Below are 18,016 nucleotides of genomic sequence, written 5' to 3' on the forward strand. Positions count from 1 at the left end.
AGGAGCTGCAGAGGTGCCAGTGAAGGTACAGAGAAGGGCCTCTCCCTCCTTCCATCCCCATTTGGGCTGTGTTGGAGAGCCCCAACCAAGCCACAGCCACCCATAACCCTGCATCACCTTGGCCATGTTTCGTTCTGCAGCTCTGACTGTCCTGTGCAAACCTCATGCCCTGGCCAAGCAAATCCAACCAAAGCATTCACTGGCATCATGTTCCATGATTTATCACAAAATCACAGAATCCCAGAATTGTTTTGGTTGGAGGAGACCTTAAAGCTCATCCAGTTCCAACCTCTTGCCATGGGCAGGGACACCTTCCACAAGACCAGGGTGCTCCAAGCCCCATCCAACCTGGCCTTGAACACTGCCAGGGATGGGGCAGCCACAGCTTCTCTGGGCAACCTGTGCCAGGGCCTCACCACCCTCACAGGGAACAACTTCTGCCTAATGTCTAACCTATATCTCCCCTCTGTCAGGTTAAAGCCATTCCCCTTGTCCTGTCCCTACAGGTCCTTGTCAAAAGCCCCTCTCCAGCTTTCTTGTCAATCCCTTTAGGCACTGGAAGCTGCTGTAAGGTCTCTGTGGAGCCTTCTCCAGACTGAATAAGCCGAGCTCTCTCAGCCTGGCTCCATAGCAGAGGTGCTCCAGCCCTGTATTTACACCACAGGATTTAGACGAACTGACCACTGGTCTCCTGATCCCCACGATGAACCTGGGGGATTGAATCCATCACCAGTCTGGATGCTACCCTTGCTCCCTGGGTCCCTCCAGGACAGACCACTCCTCCTACGAAAGTTTCACCGATTCACAAATAAATGCACAAACAGCTCCAACACCTGACAAAACACCACTGTTTGCTTTTCTTTCATCCTTTGAATTATTCCCTGCTGTTCAGCTGTAATTAGCCGAGCTGTGACATCCCTCCTGGATGCAGCTGGGAGCTGGTGGAGGCTGAAGCAGTGCAGGTGAGTTGTGCTCTCCCTGCTTGCATCCCCTGCACCCCTCACTGTTAATGAATAACCTCTTGAGGGGTGTTTTTTGGAGGTTTTGGTGACCTTTGCACAGCACTTAGACCAGAAACTGTTAGCTGGGCAGCCACGGCACCGTCTGACCCCAATCAGCTGGTCCCCTTGTCGTCTATGGGGGCTTCAAGGTGTGCTGGGTGATTATTCATTAATGTGCTGCATTGCAAACCCAGCAGGGTTTCAGGATGGTCAGGAGGTCAAGGAGCTTTGAAGCTGGATGGGAGCACCCATGGCAAAAGCTCCTGGAGGTGCTGGGGGGTCCTTCAGAGTCTCTACATAGTTCCTGCTCTGTAATTAAGAAGCAATTTCCCCTCCTTCCTTTGTGATTGTGCTGCAGAGGTTGGGTCTCCAAGAGCATGGCCATGTGAAGGCAGCCGCCTGCAGCCCTGGTTCCCTGCCCAGTGCCACCACCCGATCAGGACCTGTAGCAGTGCTCCCCGAGGTCACCTTGCCTGTGTAGCCAGCTCAGAAAAATCGTTATCATCCCTTCGTTAATGAGGGATGGGGAAGGGTTTGCTTATCACCAAAGCACAGCCACGGAGCGCTGCAGAGCTCCTGCAAAGCACGGCTCCTTGCCCGTCCTTCAGCTGAGACCCACCACCCGCCTGGATCCTGTGCTCCGCTCTGCTCCCAGTGGGACCGCAGAGCAAACCTGGGATGCAAGGCAGGTGTGCAAGGCGTGGAGCACCCTGCTCCTTGCAAGGCAGGGAGCAAAGACCCCCAGTGCCTGTTTTACCCATGGTGATGCAATGCAATGAGACCATTGCATCCCTCGCTGCCTGAAGCCCACCCCCTTCTGCTGTTTGGTCCCCCCAGACCTGACAGGGCCTTTTTCTTATTCCCCCCTTTGCCCGGGTTGCCCAGTGCGAAGACAGCAGGTTCAGGAGAACCGCTCCCAGGCCAGAACCCCCAAAAGGGAAGCAGCTTCTCCCCAAACCCCTTAATTGCAGCATCCCTGCAGGACATGAGACCCCAGGTTCAAATCCATGTCTGGATCCTGCTTTGCCAGCCAGGAGCGAAAGGCTCAGCCCCTCTCCTCCCCCAAGGAACCAGGCAAATAACAAGGTTATTCATTATCCTTCCAGCCTGGAGGGAAGCTCCTTGTTGACCCCCGGGGCAGGACCAAGCTCTGCCAGCCTTGCACTGGCCAGGATCGCTCCTTGTCCCCTGTTCAGGAGCAGCTGGAGACCCACTTGCTCCAGCAGCATCTCTTGGAGAGGCCAACAGGATGGTAAGTAAAAGCCAAGAAAGGATTTTCTCAGGTTTTAGGGTGGGAAGGGTGGTCCAGGTAGTGTGGAGCTATGCGCTGTGAGCAGGGCAATGTGGATTTGTTACCATCTATGGTATGGGTTTAGTAACTAATATCGCCATGGCAAGAAATAGGAAAAGGGAGAGGGGAGGAAAGACAATGGATTCCCTGGATAAATCAAACCCGGTTCTGGCTGCTGAACAGGAGTGTTTTATCATAGCGTGGTTTAGGTTGGAAGGGACCTTAAAGCTCATCCAGTTCCAACCCCCTGCCACATACAGGGACACCTTCCACTAGACCAGGTTGCTCAAACCCATGGGTTTTTTGCTTCCTCAATTTTGTTGTTTTGGGTTTTTATTCCATTTTCCCTGTCTCTAGCTCTGTACTCTGGCCCAGAGACCAGCCCTGGGTTTTAACTTGCACGGGGGGATCCTGTGAGCCAGCCCTAGCCCCACATCCCCCTCACCCGCAATGCTCCCTGCTGCTATCTGGACTATCTGCAATAGCTTCCCGGTAGCCCTGGCCCCGGGCAGTGTCACCTCCCTGGGCTGGGTGATGGGCCATCCACTGTCCCTGCCCTGCCCAGCCCCTAAAATCAGCCTCGGGGGGCTGGGGTTGTGAGGGAAGGTGGTGGAAGGGGAAAGATGCTGTAGACAGTGCTGAGAGAGCCCCTTCTGCCCCCCGGAACAGTTTGGCCAGTTTTAGGTGGTTCTGTTCTTTGGATGGGAGCTGTTCCATCATAGAGATGGGGAGAAGGAAAATGACCTGGGGGTAGAGGAGGGAGCCTGGGTAGGAAGGTGGAAGGTAGAGGGTTTGCTGATGGACAGGAGGCTGCAGAGAACTGGAGGAAGGATACCACAGGAGGCAGCAAGGGAATAAATCATCCCCTGCAGCCAAGGTGGGACATGGGGACATGGTGGGGCAGCACACTGGATCCAGTCCTGCCTGGGCAGGGGGATGCACCATCTTCTCTGGGGCTTGGTAGCCAACCCCACACAAGGTGAGCATTCGCCCTTACTGGAAAGGAACCCCTCTATGACTTGCTCACATGGACACATCTCTGCTCTACAGACTCAAGGGGTTGAGATGAACCTCTCTATCCATAAATAATTAATCCTTTGGGAAACCTGGATCTTGTACAGTGGTCTTGGCAGACAAAGGATGGGCTGTGGGGGGAGGCACTTGATTTCTTCTCCTTTAGCTCTTTTTATGGTCCAGGTTCACGGCCAAGGAGGAGTCAAGTTCCAGAACTGGGCCAAGACCTATGGCTCCTCTCCAGAGCTGTACTTCCAGCCCACCTCAGTGGAGGAGATCCGGGAGGTAAGGATCCAGGAGACAACCTATTAGAAATGAAGAGGAGGAAAGGCTGGGAAGGTCTGCCATGCTCCATCATGATCAGTCAGAGAGGTCACAGGTGGTGACAGCACGAGTCCTGCCCTTAGCCCCAGGAGATGGCCCATCCTAACAAACTGCACATGTTCAGATATTGCAAAGACCTAAAAGATGCAAAAAACCAGCATGCCTGGCCCCAGTTGGACTCTGATCCTTGGGCATCAGCATCTGGCACCCTACTGAGGTCCCCTGTCTGCCCTAGCAGCCATGATGAGGGGTGGGACTCCTGTGTCACTTTTGCCACCTCTAAGATGCCTCTGTCACCCTAAGGTGGGCATTGCCTTTTCTGGGATCATCATAGAATGGTTTGGGTTGGAAAGAACCTTTAAAGGTCATCTAGCCCAACCCCAAAAGGATGATCCTGAGGGCTGTCTTAAGAGAGGTGCAGAGGTGGTTTTAGCCCCTGATGATGAATTATCCAAGTAAATGGATGTCAACCACGGGTGAGATTTTAGCTTGGGATATCTCACAGTGCCTCTGGCACTGCCCTTAGCGCATGGCAATGAGGGTGATGTTGGATGCTGTTGTCTCTGCAGATCCTGGATATGGCCAGGCAGCGGAACAAGAGGGTGAAGGTGGTGGGGGGTGGTCACTCTCCTTCAGACATTGCCTGCACCGATGACTTCATGATCCAGATGGCGAAGATGAACAGGGTCCTTAAGGTGAGGTTGGCTTATTGGAGGTGGTGTGGTGGCCCTTAAGTGCGGTGGCACCTCTGTTCCTGCAACCACCAAGGGCTGGGAAGAATTGCACTGACACTGCCATTCCCAGCATGGGAAGCGAAAGGGTGAGGAGGCTTTCCTCTCCTCACAGACAGGAGTTTTTCCAAACCAGACCCTGAAATGCTGGTGCAACACTGGGGAATGCACATTCTCCCAGTGTAAAAGCATTGGAAGCCTATGGAGCAGCTTTAAAAAGGCAAAGAAATGATGTCTTCCCTGTGTGTGTTCAACAAGAGCTTAACCTTGGCACATTGTCCTCATCACAACACAGTCTGATGGATGGGGAGGAGGTACCTGGCCAGATCAACTCTTGGTGCAAGCTTGAGAAGAGGCTTTAGGCAGAGACAGCAGCCTGGCAAGGACAGGCTGGATGTTCCTGTGTCAGGTGGGGGATTGCTCCTTTTGATGACACTGGGAAGGAAACAGCTCTTCCTGGTTGCCATTGGGTCATATCCTGAACGACTCTGGGAAAATGAGAGCTGCTGAGAGGAGAGCTCTGCCTGCTTTGCGTCCAGACCTCCAGTGTGTGGGGACAGCAATCGTGGAATCATAGAATCCCAGGTTGGAAGGGACCTCAGGAACATTGGGTCCAACCTTTCTAGGCAAAGCATGACCTAGGCTGGATGGCCCAGCACCCTGTGCAATGCTGGGGAGTACACCGTGCTCTTACTGGGGCTGCATGGCTGGCCGGTTATAGAGAGTGGGAGAACTGACCCTGTACATGCATGTGTACCCGTGTGTCATGTGTGCGTGCACAGGTACGTGTGTGCATGCCTGTAGTGTGTGCACGCATGCACTGTGCACACCTATGTCTGTGTGCAGCTGAAGATGAAAATAGTCCTGCCCCCCCCCCCAGAGCTGGATCATTAGTGGTAATTAACAACAATAAGTAATTAAGGAACAGCTCCCTCCCTGACAGCTCTGTCAGGAGTGGGATGGAATAGCTTCTAGTGATAATAAGATCTCCTTCCACCAGGAGCTGGCTGAAGCTGGCTGGGAAGGGCAGGAAAGCAGAGCAGAAGACAGAGATTTGCTGGGGGATATCTTCTCCCTTGCAACACCCATAAATTATGGGAGAGATTACACAGCCCCTACACTGGGAAGAGCAAAGGGGAGCGGAGTCTGGGCCAGGTTTGGGTTGGGTGAAGGTCTGAGAGAGGTGGCAGATCAGGATAGGACAAGTCTCTCGTATGTGGCTCTCCTATCCACATTATCAAGTGCATTCAGAAGAGCAGGGGTGTTTTTCATGGGGTGTTTCTCCACTGAGGTGTGTGACGTTCCCCTCTCCCATCCCATCCTTTGCAGGTAGACAAGGAGAAGCAGCAGGTGACAGTGGAAGGTGGGATCTTCCTCTCGGATCTGAACGTGGAGCTGAGCAAGCACGGGCTGGCACTGGCCAAGTGAGTGGGACACATGCATGAGGCCATCCCTGGGCATCCTCCCAGGTGTTTTGTCCCAGATCAACTGCTGAGACGTGGCAAAACAGGGATGTTTGAAGAGCTTTTACTGTATAATAGGGGTGTTAACTTCAGGATCTGGTCTTCCACCAGGGTCTGCAGATGGCAGGTCAGGTCCCTCCATTATGGAGTCACTGATCCTCCCTCAGAGAAGGAGGCTGTATGAGGGGAGTCTTTATCCCCACACCAACAGTATTATTCCCACACCAACCCTCCAATAGGGTGTGGAGCTGTTGGAGTGAGTCCAGAGGAGGCCACAAAGATGCTCCAAGAGCTGGAGCATCTCTGCTATGGAGACAGGCTGAGAGAGCTGGGCTTGTTCAGCCTGGAGAAGAGAAGGCTCCAGGGAGACCTTAGAGCAGTTTCCAGTGCCTAAAAGGGCCAACAAGAAAGCTGGAGAGGGGCTTTTGACAAGGGCCTGTAGGGACAGGACAAGGGGAATGTCTTTAACCTGACAGAGGGGAAATTGAGATGAGATCTTAGGAAGAAGTTCTTCCCTATGAGGGTGGTGAGAAGGAAAACTATTCACTGTCCCTTAAAGATGAGAGCAGCCTTCTTAGGTATGGCTTACACAGGGCAGAGCCTGAGCAGGCAGCTCTGGGCGGAGGAGGCTGATGGCAGACAAAACTAGTCTAGAAATGAGTTTTTGATGGCAAAGGGCAACTAGGCACTGGAATATATTATCGGGAGGCGTGGGAGATTTTTTGCTCTGCATTGCTTTGGGATGTCTGGTGTCCCCAGAAGAGGAGGTGGAAGTGATCTTCTATCCTTCTACCATCCCCATGTGCTCACATGGCCATGTTTGGAGGAACAGATCTTGGTGTGCAGAATTAGCCTCTGGATGCTGCCACCAGCCCTGCTCCACAATGATGTTTCAGGGGTAAACCCAGGTTCCTCCCTGCAGCCTCTGAATGCATACGGGAGGGATGTCTCAACCCCCAGTGAGTCACTCCAGGCTGATAGGGAGAGATGGGGACTTGTGAGATGGACCCAGCTGAGTTGACCTTGGTGACTTGCCTTTTCCTCCCCATGGACTACAGCAGCACCCTGATAGATATGTCCTATGGAGATGTGCACACATGGCCAACAAACCCACCCATTGCTGTGGGTTACCCTGAAGGGTGGAAGACCCTGCTTGTTGGACAGGGTCTGCACATAGTGTAATGCCTGCCACGGTGTGCTGTGCGCCACACTGTGTCCCATGCACTGAGGTCCTCACCCAGCCCCTTCATCTCCTTCCAGCTTAGGAGCCGTTTCAGAGGTGGCAGCAGCTGGTGTCATTGGGACAGGGACACACAACACTGGGATCAAGCATGGCATCCTCCCCACACAGGTGAGACACGAGTCGGGAGCGTGTTGACATCAGCATCCCATCACAAGGTCTGGGTCTGGGGGGGTCCTGTCCCCCATGGGATGGAGCTGTTATGGGGAACCCGAAGTCCCCCATGAACAGTGGGACCTCCTTATCTGCCAGACAAAACATAATCCAGCTCAAAACTCCCGTATCCTTGTGCTTTATGGTCTTCTGATGAATAAGCTCTGTACCAAAGGGAAAGCAGTTCTTGTATTGGAGCCTACCAAAACCAAATCCCTGCAGGGCCCAGGTCTGTTTTCTACTACACACATATAAAAATCCTCCAGTCATAGCTCGCATAGGGTAATTCCATTGCTGGTTATGGAGAAGTGAAGTAATTGAGGGGAGTTCCACTTCTGTATTTGATAGCTTCTCCAGTGTACCCCAGAGAGAGAAGGGTCCTTTAATGTCACTACATCAATGGGCTGGGGGAGCCAAGCTCAGCAGAAAACACCTTGTGATGATGGTCATGATATGGGTGTCTTCTTGCTTGGCCCCCAGCCCTAAGCTTTGGGGTGGAGGCAGGGTCTTTGCATGGAGATAGGGCAAATTGAGCCCTTGCTGAATCTTCACTCTCTTCTTGGCAGGTCGTAGCGCTCACCCTGCTGACGGCCTCAGGGGAGATCATGGAGTGTTCAGAGTCCATCAATGCAGACATCTTCCAGGCTGCCCGCCTGCACCTCGGCTGCCTGGGCGTCGTGCTCACGGTCACCTTCCAGTGCGTGCCCCAGTTCCACCTGCACGAGGTGACCTTCCCCTCCACCCTCACCGAGGTATGATGCGGGTGAGGCTTTTAAAGCCTCCTTGGGGATAAGCAAAGCTCTTGGGGATGTGACATGATTGGGGGAAGACTGCTCTGATACAGAATACCACGTGTATGTGTAGGTTGCACCCCTGGTGTGCGTAGTGACAAGATAATGGCTTTAACCTGATAGAGCGGAGATTTGGATGAGCTCTTAGGCAGAAGTTCTTCCCTGTGAGGGTGGTGAGGCACTGGCTCAGGTTGCCCAAGAAGCTGTGGCTGCCCCATCCCTGGCATCTGAGCAATGCCAGCATTCCCACCGGAGCAGTGATGGAGGTTTGCCATCAGCTTCATCTTCCCTGGGCTGCCTCCAAGCAGTGGCAGGGCTGAGCACAGAGGCTCCAGCACAATCAAGTTAGAGATGCTGAAGGAGCCTGCAGGCGTCAGCGCTGCCGCCCTCGGCACTCTCTTCTGCCCATGGAGAACATCACCACGAGATGAATCAGCCAATGCCTCAGCTCTGTTTAACCCGGTGTTGGCAGGCGCTGGCAGGTCAGTGGAGATCTGGTGACTCCAGGCACGCATGAGTAAGCCTAATGCAGATTTAATGCTCCAGCTGGAGAAAATTACCCTTGCTGGAAATTCTGGTCTGAGGAGCTGATGTGCTGCCTGGACTGAGCACAAACAGGGAGAAAGCTGTGCCTGTGCTGAGCCAGCACCCCTGGCGACAGGCAGGGACCTGGAGGAGAGGAGCAGCATCCCGCAGGGCATGGCTGCTCCCACAGGCCATGTGCTCTCCAAGGAAGTGCCGTCGTCTCCCATCTCACCATCCCCTGCTGCTCGGCTAAGGGACAGCCTTGCTTTTCAGAGCAACAGATGGGCCACTTAAAATAGTTCATGAGCATCCGTGGATCCGTGAAGATGCCCTGAGGGCTGGAGCACCTCTGCTGTGGAGACAGGCTGAGAGAGCTGGGCTTGTTCAGCTGGGAGAAGAGAAGGATCCATGGAGACCTTAGAGCAGCTTCCAGTGCCTAAAGGGGCTGACAAGAAAGCTGGAGAGGGGCTTTTGACAAGGGCCTGTAGGGACAGGACAAGGGGGAATGGCTTTAACCTGACAGAGGGGGGACTGAGATGAGATCTGAGGAAGAAGTCAGTTGTTGGAACTAAATGTGTTTTAAGGTCTCTTCCAGCCCAAACCATTTTATGATTCTACGATCTTGTGCTCTTGATAATAACTTGGTCCTTTCTTGTGTGTCAGGTCTGGGTATTTTTCAGGATAGAGCTTTCCATCTCCCAGTGTGGAGTTTGGTTTCATTCTTTGGTTTTGAGTTGAACTTGGGACAAACTGTGCTGGGGACGAAAAGTGTGATGGAGGACATGTTTCAAGGGCCAAACTGAACAAATCCATCAGGATCCAACCCCGGGGCTGCGTTTCAATCACATGATGGAAAAATCCTTCTAAAGCAATTTTGCTGCTGGATTTGTCCATCTCTGTCTTACCAGAGGTTCAGGTCGCCCAGAATAGGGTGTATAGCGCTAGTAATTGTAATGAATCTGGGACATCCCCAGAGGTGGCTTTCTGAGGAGGGTTCTGACCTGCTCACTCATAGATCATGATCTTGCATGGCTCTGAAGGTTTCACATGTTGTCTCCTCCTTGGCAAGCTCTGCTGTCCCACCATCCATCCTCTTCTTGTTGTCCCCTCTTCATGGCCATGTCTCTCCTGATGACAATGTCTTCCATGAAGTCTATGAAAAGTCACTTCATTGACTATGGAAAACATGAGAAGTGCAGGTCCTTGTTCAGCCTGTGGCTGAGGCACTGGGGACAGTGTCCTGGGATGCTGGTGCAGAGATGCTCAGTGCTGGAGAGTGGTTTTCCAGCTGAGCTTTCCATCCCCAAAAGAACCCCTCTGAGAGAGGCTATTTTTCCTCGAAGGAGGCACGAAATGCCCCTTTCTGTAGCAGTGGGCCTCCTGGGGTTTATGAGCTTGGGTCTCCACATGGCACTGTGGCCAGTGGTGGGTGTGATCTGATTCCCTCAGCAAGCCTTTTGAAGGCCCACTGGGCATTTCTACAGAGCAGTTGGAAGGAGTTCTTTCTCCTGGGTGCACATCAAAACCCACTTTCCCTGTCTCTGCCATTATAAAAGCTCCTTTTAACTGCTGGATTCATTTCCTTGGAGCCCTCCCACTCTGATGGTGCTGGGAAGTCAGATGGAGCGAGCTGGGAGAGGATGGGACCTACTGCCTTGAGCTGAGCGACTATCCATCTTGTCCCCTGTCTCTGGCACTAGGTATCACCAGAGGCTGCAGAGTTGCACAGGGTAAAGCCTACAGAGAAGGTGCCACCCACAAGCTGAAAGATCTGGTAGACTTAAAATGTAGTGTGGGCTCAATTGCCTTCACTGGAAGGAGTTAGATTTCTGAATAGGGAAACTGAGGCGTGAAGCCCTCCAGGAGGAGGAAAATAGTGGTGGTAGAAAGGAACCTCTCCGGGAGCTTGAATCTGCTTCAGTCACCGATTGCCTTTGTCCTCCTGTGAGGTCTGACGTCCCTGCTGATGCATCCTCATCAGCATCCTCATCTGTTGTCCCATTTGGGTCTCACAGGTCCAGTTCCAGCCCTGGCTAACAACAGCAAAAGCCTTTGTAAAGTTGGGCTCATGAAAAATATATAGTCCTTGGACAAAAGCAGCAAAATTTGTGGCAGGATTGATCAGGGCTGCAGCACCAGTAAAGCTCTGAGAAACGCTGTTCTTAATTTTTTAAGGACTGAATTATTCAGTGCCCCATTGAGGTGGCTTTAACACGGCCAGGAATGTGGATCTAATGCACTTGTGGAGTATCTTTTCTGTAAACCCTGATCCAAATCAACCCAGTGATCCCTGTGCTGTGCCGTGGGACAGACAGGTCCATGTGTGTTACTCAAAGCCATTAGCATGTCTGCCTGCTTGCTGTCACCCCTCCAGGAGCAGCTGCACCAGAGCACTTCAGGGTTTTATTTTACCTGGGGGTGGGAAGGGAAGACAGGAATAAAGGGAAACACACCAAGATATTTCTCCCTCCCAGCCTGCAGTGAGTTCATTACCAGTGTTCCCAGTTGCAGAAGTGATGAGTTCATGGTTAATGGGCTCAGGGGTATTTTTACCTGTGAATTGCCTGTTTGCTTCCTGAGCTGCAGCTTCCCTGGTGTCCTGCAGCAGAGTTCCCTGCTTTAACTGGATTTAAACGTGTTTAAACATGGTGGGAATCTGCTGGTTCCTTATGAGCTCTTCACCCAACCTGACAGACTGCTCAGACCTTCACTGCACCCTCTAGCACCTTTCCTGAGCCAGACGGCTGTAGTAAAGGCTGGTTTACACCTCCTAATCTGCCTTTTAGCTAGGACCTTTATCTCACATGCAGGATAACTCCACTTCCCTGAGCAGGGCAGGTAGCCCAAACTGAGCTTTACCTTACTCAGCACCATCTGCCCGGGCTATGCCCCCTACATATCTCTCCCCGTCCCTCAGGGCTGTTAGGAGGGTGAAACAAGAATGCACTCTATAAATATTAATGCCATTATCAATTCTCGGTCATCCCTGCTCCTCGCCTGCTTCCAGATCTCCAGCTTTCATGTTGAGCAGCCCATCGAGGCGGAAGGGAATAATGGCAAGGGAGCAGGTTGTTTGAAATATTTAAGCTTGAGTTATCTAAGACATTGCAAATAATATATGTGTCAGAGGAGCCGGGCTCGGATTTGTGGTTATGTAAGATCTGCATGCTTTCTTTTCTGGCCTCGTGATTATCTTTATAACTGGGATGAACTCAGCTGCTATAGTTGCTGACAATGACTGGGAACAAGGCACAGGACCGACAGGGTTCATTGCACAACTGAGATCACCAGAGAGACCTGCAGAGCATCCCTAGGTGGTGGCAGGGATGGAGTCTGACTCCCCTTGCCCCACATCTGCTGGGAGGCTGAAGAGGATGGGTCAGGCTCAGATATGATACTTGTCCCCCTGATCTTTGCAGCTCCGGGGCTTCCTGAGTTGGAGGTGGTTTGTATTATATGTGATAAGGCAATGAGTTTCAATTCCAGGGAAGTCTGTGATCTGCCTTTGAACCTGTGCACAAATTTAACCACCCACAGATGTGCACAGCTTAATGACCTGGTGGCTTAAGAGATGCTGCTTTTGATCTGAGCCTACTTCCTAACCCTAACCCCTTCTGGGTGTCCCAGGCACCTGGATGGATCCCTCAAGCCCAAGTTCCCCAAGACCGCTCAGTGCCTAAACCGCCTCTCCACCATTGGGCCTGACCTCATTCCTCTTCCCTAGAATCATTGTTTTTGGCCTCGGTGCATGGAAAAGACTCTTCCAGCCGAGGCTCAGACACTGTACCCTGACACACTAGAACCCTGCCAGGCACAGGCAGCACACAGGCAAAGTGGGGGGGAGCTGAGCATCCAGCTCCTCTCCCAGAAAGTGACTCCACATGCTCCCTTGCTCCCCTTCACTGCTCCAACTGACCCACAGCACATTGCTAGTGACTGATTGTGCTTCATCCTCCCCAGCATCTTGGCTGCATCTGCCCCTTGTGCCATCCCTGTCCTTTCCCTGAGGACCCTCAGACCTGCATTGCAGCAGGCTCAGTGTGCTCTCAAGGGTGTTTGCAAGCAAGCGGCTTTTTTGGCACGGCCTTTGTGAAGCAAAGGGATTTGTTTTGAGCTTCTCAGAGGGAAATGAAGATGAGCAAAATCCCCTGGGTCTCTGCATGCCCCAGGGTCATCTCCATTTTAAGCACGGGCCACATTGCAGCAATTCCCACTGCCTGACCCTTGCCTCCAGCCCCAGTGCTCAGCCAGCAGACAGCCTCCCCAAGGACTCCCGAAGCTGGCGTGCCCCCTGTGCTGTAATTATCCTACAAAGTCATGGGCTTATTTCCTTCAGACCAATACCACAAGAATCAAAAGCGCACATTGGAAAAGTCACCCTCGTGAGCAGTTTGCTTCTCTGCTCAGTCGTCGTTGCTGGAAGGCAAACAGGCATTGGCAGGATCACTTGGGAAAGCTGTAGCCTTCTTTTCCCCACTTGTTTTACTACTTGATGCATTTGTTCCTAAACCAAACCAACAAAAACGTGCAGGTGTAGTTTTTGCCCTGCTTCTACTTGTGCAGCTGTTCACCGTTTCCAACAAAAGGACTACTCTGGACACAAAATTGAGATGAGATCTTAGGCAGAAGTTCTTCCCTGTGAGATTGGTGAGGCCCTGGCACAGGTTGCCCAGAGAAGCTGTGGCTGCCCCATCCCTGGCAGTGTTCAAGGCCAGGTTGGACGGGGCTTGGAGCACCCTGGTCTAGTGGAAGGTGTCCCTGCCTGTGGCAGGGGTTGGAACTGATTGAGCTTTAAGGTCCCTTCCAACCCAAACCATTCTGTGATTCTATGATTCTATGAAAATAGGCTGTTTTGGGAACATCTTAGAGAGATTTTGTGTCTCTTTGTGAGCTGCAGATGTGAAGATGAAGACAACAGCATTAGCATTAATGCTCACCAATTACATGGATATGTTATTCATCTTCCCATCTTCCCTGCTTTAACAGTACCATGGCATTACAGCAATGCAACTCCATGAAGACCCTCACCTTATGGCAGGGTCACAGCAAGATGCTCAGTGCTAAAGCAGCCCCTCCTGGTGATTAATACATCGTTAAGACAAATAACTCAAACAACCCAGCTAGAAAAGAGCAGCTTCACAGCTAAGATTGCTATGACCTTCCTGGGGTTATGTCCATGGGTCATTGCACCTTCTCCTGTGCCAAACAAACTCCTTGAAGCAAAGATGCTGGGGTTTTAAGCCTTTCTGCAAAGCTGTGGGAGACCTCTGCAGGAGGAGCAGGGGGTGGTTGATGAGGCTGTTTGCAAGAGGGGTTGGTGCTGGCCTGGCTGAAATAGCACTGTGCAGTGAGTGAGCACAAGGTCCCTCTGTTTCCACACACACAGGCAGGGGAAAAGGGTTAGGGCAGAAGGATCTTCTAATTTCTGTGACCTTCCTAAGACTCATTTTTGTGTCTTTATGAATAATTTGTCAATTTGACATTTGAAGGCCTCTCTGGGACAGGGTCATGTAACACATCCCTGATCCAGCCCCCACTGCATCCCAGCTCCATCCTCTGTGCATCCTGGCTCCATTTCCTGTCGCCTATGGGCTCCAGTGCTGCAGAGGGCTGTGCTGCCAGACTGTGATTACTGGGGAGGGCATCCCTGACACTTGAGCAAGAGGTGATTTTGGCGGCCCCAGCATAGAGCCAGCTGTTCCATGGCTGATCTGTGATGCTTCAGGTCTGGGAATGCCTGAAGGAGCAGTTTGAGAGCAGTAGATGTGTGATTACGGGAGGATGCAGGGTCTGATCTCAGATGCAGCACCAGCAGCATCTTCAGGACAGGGAGCTCTGTTACAGCCGAGGTAGAGGAGACAATGAACATGTCCTTTTCCCTTCCCCTTATGCTGGGTCCATGGTCTCTGTTAGGCCCTTAGTGCATGGCAGGACTCTACTGACTCCCCTGCAACTCAGAGAGACTCTGCAGACAGACATCTCAGACCTGCCCTGGCATCCCTGACAGTCCTCTGAGGTGCCCCCATGCTGGGATTCCTGCTCCTGGGGGCAGGACAGTCACCAACCAGCCCCATTTCTCTGGTTATTGCAGGTCCTTGATCACCTTGGGGACCACCTGAAGAGATCCCAATATTTCCGATTCCTGTGGTTCCCTCACAGTGAGAACGTCAGTGTCATCTACCAGGACCCCACCAACAAGGCAGGTCCCTCTGGGCTCCGTGTATGAAGGGACAAGGGCCCATGCACAACGCTGGGACGGGCTTGCTGGGGTGGCTGGTCAGAGAAACAGTAATTTGGGTCCTGGATGGACTCTGCCTGTGCTCCACGGTAAGGAGGGTCCCAGGACACAGAGGCAGCTGGGGCTATCCAAGCTCTTAGCACCCTCATGACAAAGCCTGGTCTCCTTCTGAGGCTGGATGTGTCCCTGATTCATCACAGGAGATCCGGGCAGTCCTTCTCCAAACCCCCACTCCCAGCTTGATCCTGATGCAGGCGTGTGCTTCCACCATCATGCCTGTTGGCAAGAAAGCTGCAAACCCTGCTGCTCCCTAACAGCCATCTTCCTCTGCTTGGTTTTGCAGCCCCCCTTGTCCTCCGCCAGCTGGCTGTGGGATTATGCTGTTGGTTATTATCTGCTGGAGTTCTTGCTCTGGATCAGGTAAGAGCATGCTGTGGGCAGCGGCTGGGGTTGGGTAGGTTTGTCCAGGGCTGGCCTCATCCACATCTCTCCTCTGCATCTGTGCATTGAAACCTGTGCTGCTTTGCTGGGAGTCCCAGGGAAGATGGCAAGGGGGAACTGTGACCCACAGCACTCCACCCCTGGGGAAGGAGGAGATGCTTAATCTCCTCCAGCGAGCTCCCGTGCAGGAGGAGCAGGCTCGGGCTGGGATTAACGTCTGGGGCTGCACTGCCCTCTCGTGTGCGCGGAGACAGAGCACGCAGCCCTGACGGCGCCAGGCTTTTTTCAGTGGTACCCAGTGACAGGATGAGGAGCACTGGCCGTAAACTAAACCCCAGGCAGTTTCACCTCACCATGAGGAAGAACTTCTTCACACTGAGGATCCAGAGCACTGAACAGGCTGCCCGGGGGGGGGGTGTGGAGGCTTCCTGTCTGGAATGAACCTGCTTTAAGTGGCCCTGCCTTGGCAGAGGGGTTGGAGAAGGTGATCTCCAGAGGTCCCTTCCAGCCCCAACAATCTGTGATTCTGTGATCTCTGGGCTCAGATCTCACCTCCGTTTCTCTCCCTTGCAGCACCTTTGTGCCCAGCTTGGTGTGCTGGATCAACCGCTTCTTCTTCTGGCTCCTCTTCAGTTCCCGGGTGGAGAACATTGCCATCAGCTATAAGATCTTCAACTACGAGTGTCGCTTCAAGCAGCACGTTCAAGACTGGGCCATCCCCATGTAAATGGCTCTGAAAACCCTTCCTGTCCATCCCCAACCAGATTCAGTAACTGAACCACATTCCATTCCCTGCCTGTGCTCTGCCCCAGCCCAGGCTGCCTGGAGCAGGAACAAAGCCATGGAGAAAGGGGCCTGGCTAGGAGACACCATTCCTACCTGCATGCTTAGCATGGGGACCCTTCTGCATCCCTGTCCTGGGCTACCAAATCCATGCCACACCATGTCTGGGGGCTTTGAGCCCAAAGCAAGGGAGGGATGTGCTGGGACATGACATGGTTTGTCCAGGGCTGGCCTCATCCACATCTGTTCTATGCATCTCTACATTCCCTGACTTAGCATGGGGCCAGGGATGGAGCTGTGGAGTCGGGGGTTCAAACCCAAAGGGAGCTTGCTGTGCCCATGGTGCCATTAACTGGGGCTGGGGTCTTCTCCTGGGCAGTGAGAAGACAAAGGAGGCTCTGCTGGAGCTGAAGGCTGCCTTGGAGAACAACCCCAAGATGGTGGCTCACTACCCCGTGGAGGTACGCTTTGTCCGGGGGGATGACATCTGGCTGAGTCCCTGCTTCCAGAGAGACAGCTGCTACATGAACATCATCATGTACAGGTGAGCCATGTCCCCATTCCATCCCCTCACCCTCCTCTTCCTCCCTGGGTCAATGTGCTGGTACAGCGGCCACCGTGCCTGGAGTCCCAGCAGCAGCACATTCACAGCTCAGACACACTGATGCCAGCTCTTGGCTGGCACTGGAGAGCTGGATTGAATGAGCTGGTGCACTTTTGCCCACTCACCCCACTCAATTTGCAGGTACCAAACCACAGGGGATGGTGTGGCCCTGGAGAACCTTAGAGCCACCTACCCCTGTTTCTTGAGTATCTTGTCCTAGGTGAGGGTCCACTGGCCAAATGCTGGTGTCATGCCGCTTCCCAGAGGTTTTTTATCACCCAGTGCTGGCCAAAGAGCCCATGGTGGGTCCCTGGGTTTGTCCTTCTCCCCTGGGGTTGTGCAAATCCCCCTGCAGCCCTGCTAATGCCTTCCCTACCTGATCCTGCTCCAGGCCCTATGGGAAGAATGTCCCCCGCCTCAACTACTGGCTGACCTATGAGGGCATCATGAAGAAGTATGGTGGGAGACCACACTGGGCAAAGGTACCAATGGCCATGCTTTTCTGGGAGGGCAGGGGATGCAGAGGGGGATCCCTACCCCTTTTCCATCATGGCTCCTCATGGAGGGGGGTTTTGCAATTAACTGAGAAGTCAGAGAAGGTCCCCAGCATCAGACTGGTCTCAAGGGGAGGTGGATGCCTCTAGGAGATGGTATTCCTGATGACGCTGCCCACCCTGGGCATGTGAATAAAGGGATAGAGGTCTCACCACTTCTGCAGGGGCTTCTCACAGCGTGTGGTGGGGTGGTCCAAAGCCAGTGATGGGCAGCTCTCCCAGACACTGTCCCTCCTGCAGGCCCACAGCTGCACCCGGAAGGACTTTGAGAAGATGTACCCAGCCTTCTCCAAATTCTGCTCCGTCCGGGAGAAGCTGGATCCCACGGGGATCTTCCTCAATGCCTACCTGGAAAAGGTGTTCTACTGATGGGGGCAACGAGGGGGATGGAGGAAAAGCCAGCCATCTCCCCCAGTTCCTGGGACACGCTATAGCTCATGGTCCTCCATGGTCCCAGATCTCTGTCTCTGCCCTTATCTGCACGACAGCAGGCAGCAAGGGCTGGCCCCATGGGCAGGTTTGTGCTCTGATCGTGATGCTGACATGGCTCTGAGGTGCCTGGAAGTCTTCTGGAAACCAGCAGTTTGGGGGGGACCATGTCCCTGTCCCGCAAGACCTGTACAGCCCAAGTGCCTCCTGTCCAAGACAACATCTCAATAAAGGCCTTTCTTTGAGCAGATCTTATCTGAGCCTGTGCTTCCAGCCTGGGCATGTGTTCTATGGAGGTGCACAGCTCTTGGGACAGGGGATGGGATTTGGTGTCCCTGTGCAGCCCCACTACAGGGGTCAGATCTGGACATAGAGACCAGAGGCCATTGCAGAGCCTGGGGCTGGAGCCATCCGTGTTATTAAGCTCAGGCCAT

The 18,016-nt window shown here is 53.2% G+C and overlaps 1 protein-coding gene across 1 annotated transcript; it reads left to right on the forward strand.

Annotated features, from left to right (window-relative positions):
- The first annotated feature begins 2,148 nt into the window (after positions 1–2,148).
- Positions 2,149–17,552, forward strand: LOC130611444 (L-gulonolactone oxidase-like). Its single transcript, XM_057432186.1, has 12 exons — positions 2,149–2,253; positions 3,490–3,591; positions 4,200–4,325; positions 5,691–5,785; positions 7,085–7,175; positions 7,784–7,969; positions 14,625–14,732; positions 15,115–15,191; positions 15,786–15,935; positions 16,375–16,539; positions 16,991–17,081; positions 17,394–17,552. The coding sequence occupies exons 1-12, from the start codon at positions 2,251–2,253 to the stop codon at positions 17,520–17,522; spliced, it is 1,323 nt and encodes a 440-aa protein (XP_057288169.1). The 5' UTR covers positions 2,149–2,250; the 3' UTR covers positions 17,523–17,552.
- Positions 17,553–18,016: the final 464 nt, after the last annotated feature.

The sequence above is a fragment of the Pezoporus wallicus genome, unplaced genomic scaffold (assembly GCF_028554395.1).
Source record: "Pezoporus wallicus isolate ANWC-B61680 ecotype Strahan unplaced genomic scaffold, APGP_CSIRO_Pwel_v1 contig_11438, whole genome shotgun sequence".
Classification (NCBI taxonomy): Eukaryota; Metazoa; Chordata; class Aves; order Psittaciformes; family Psittacidae; genus Pezoporus; species Pezoporus wallicus.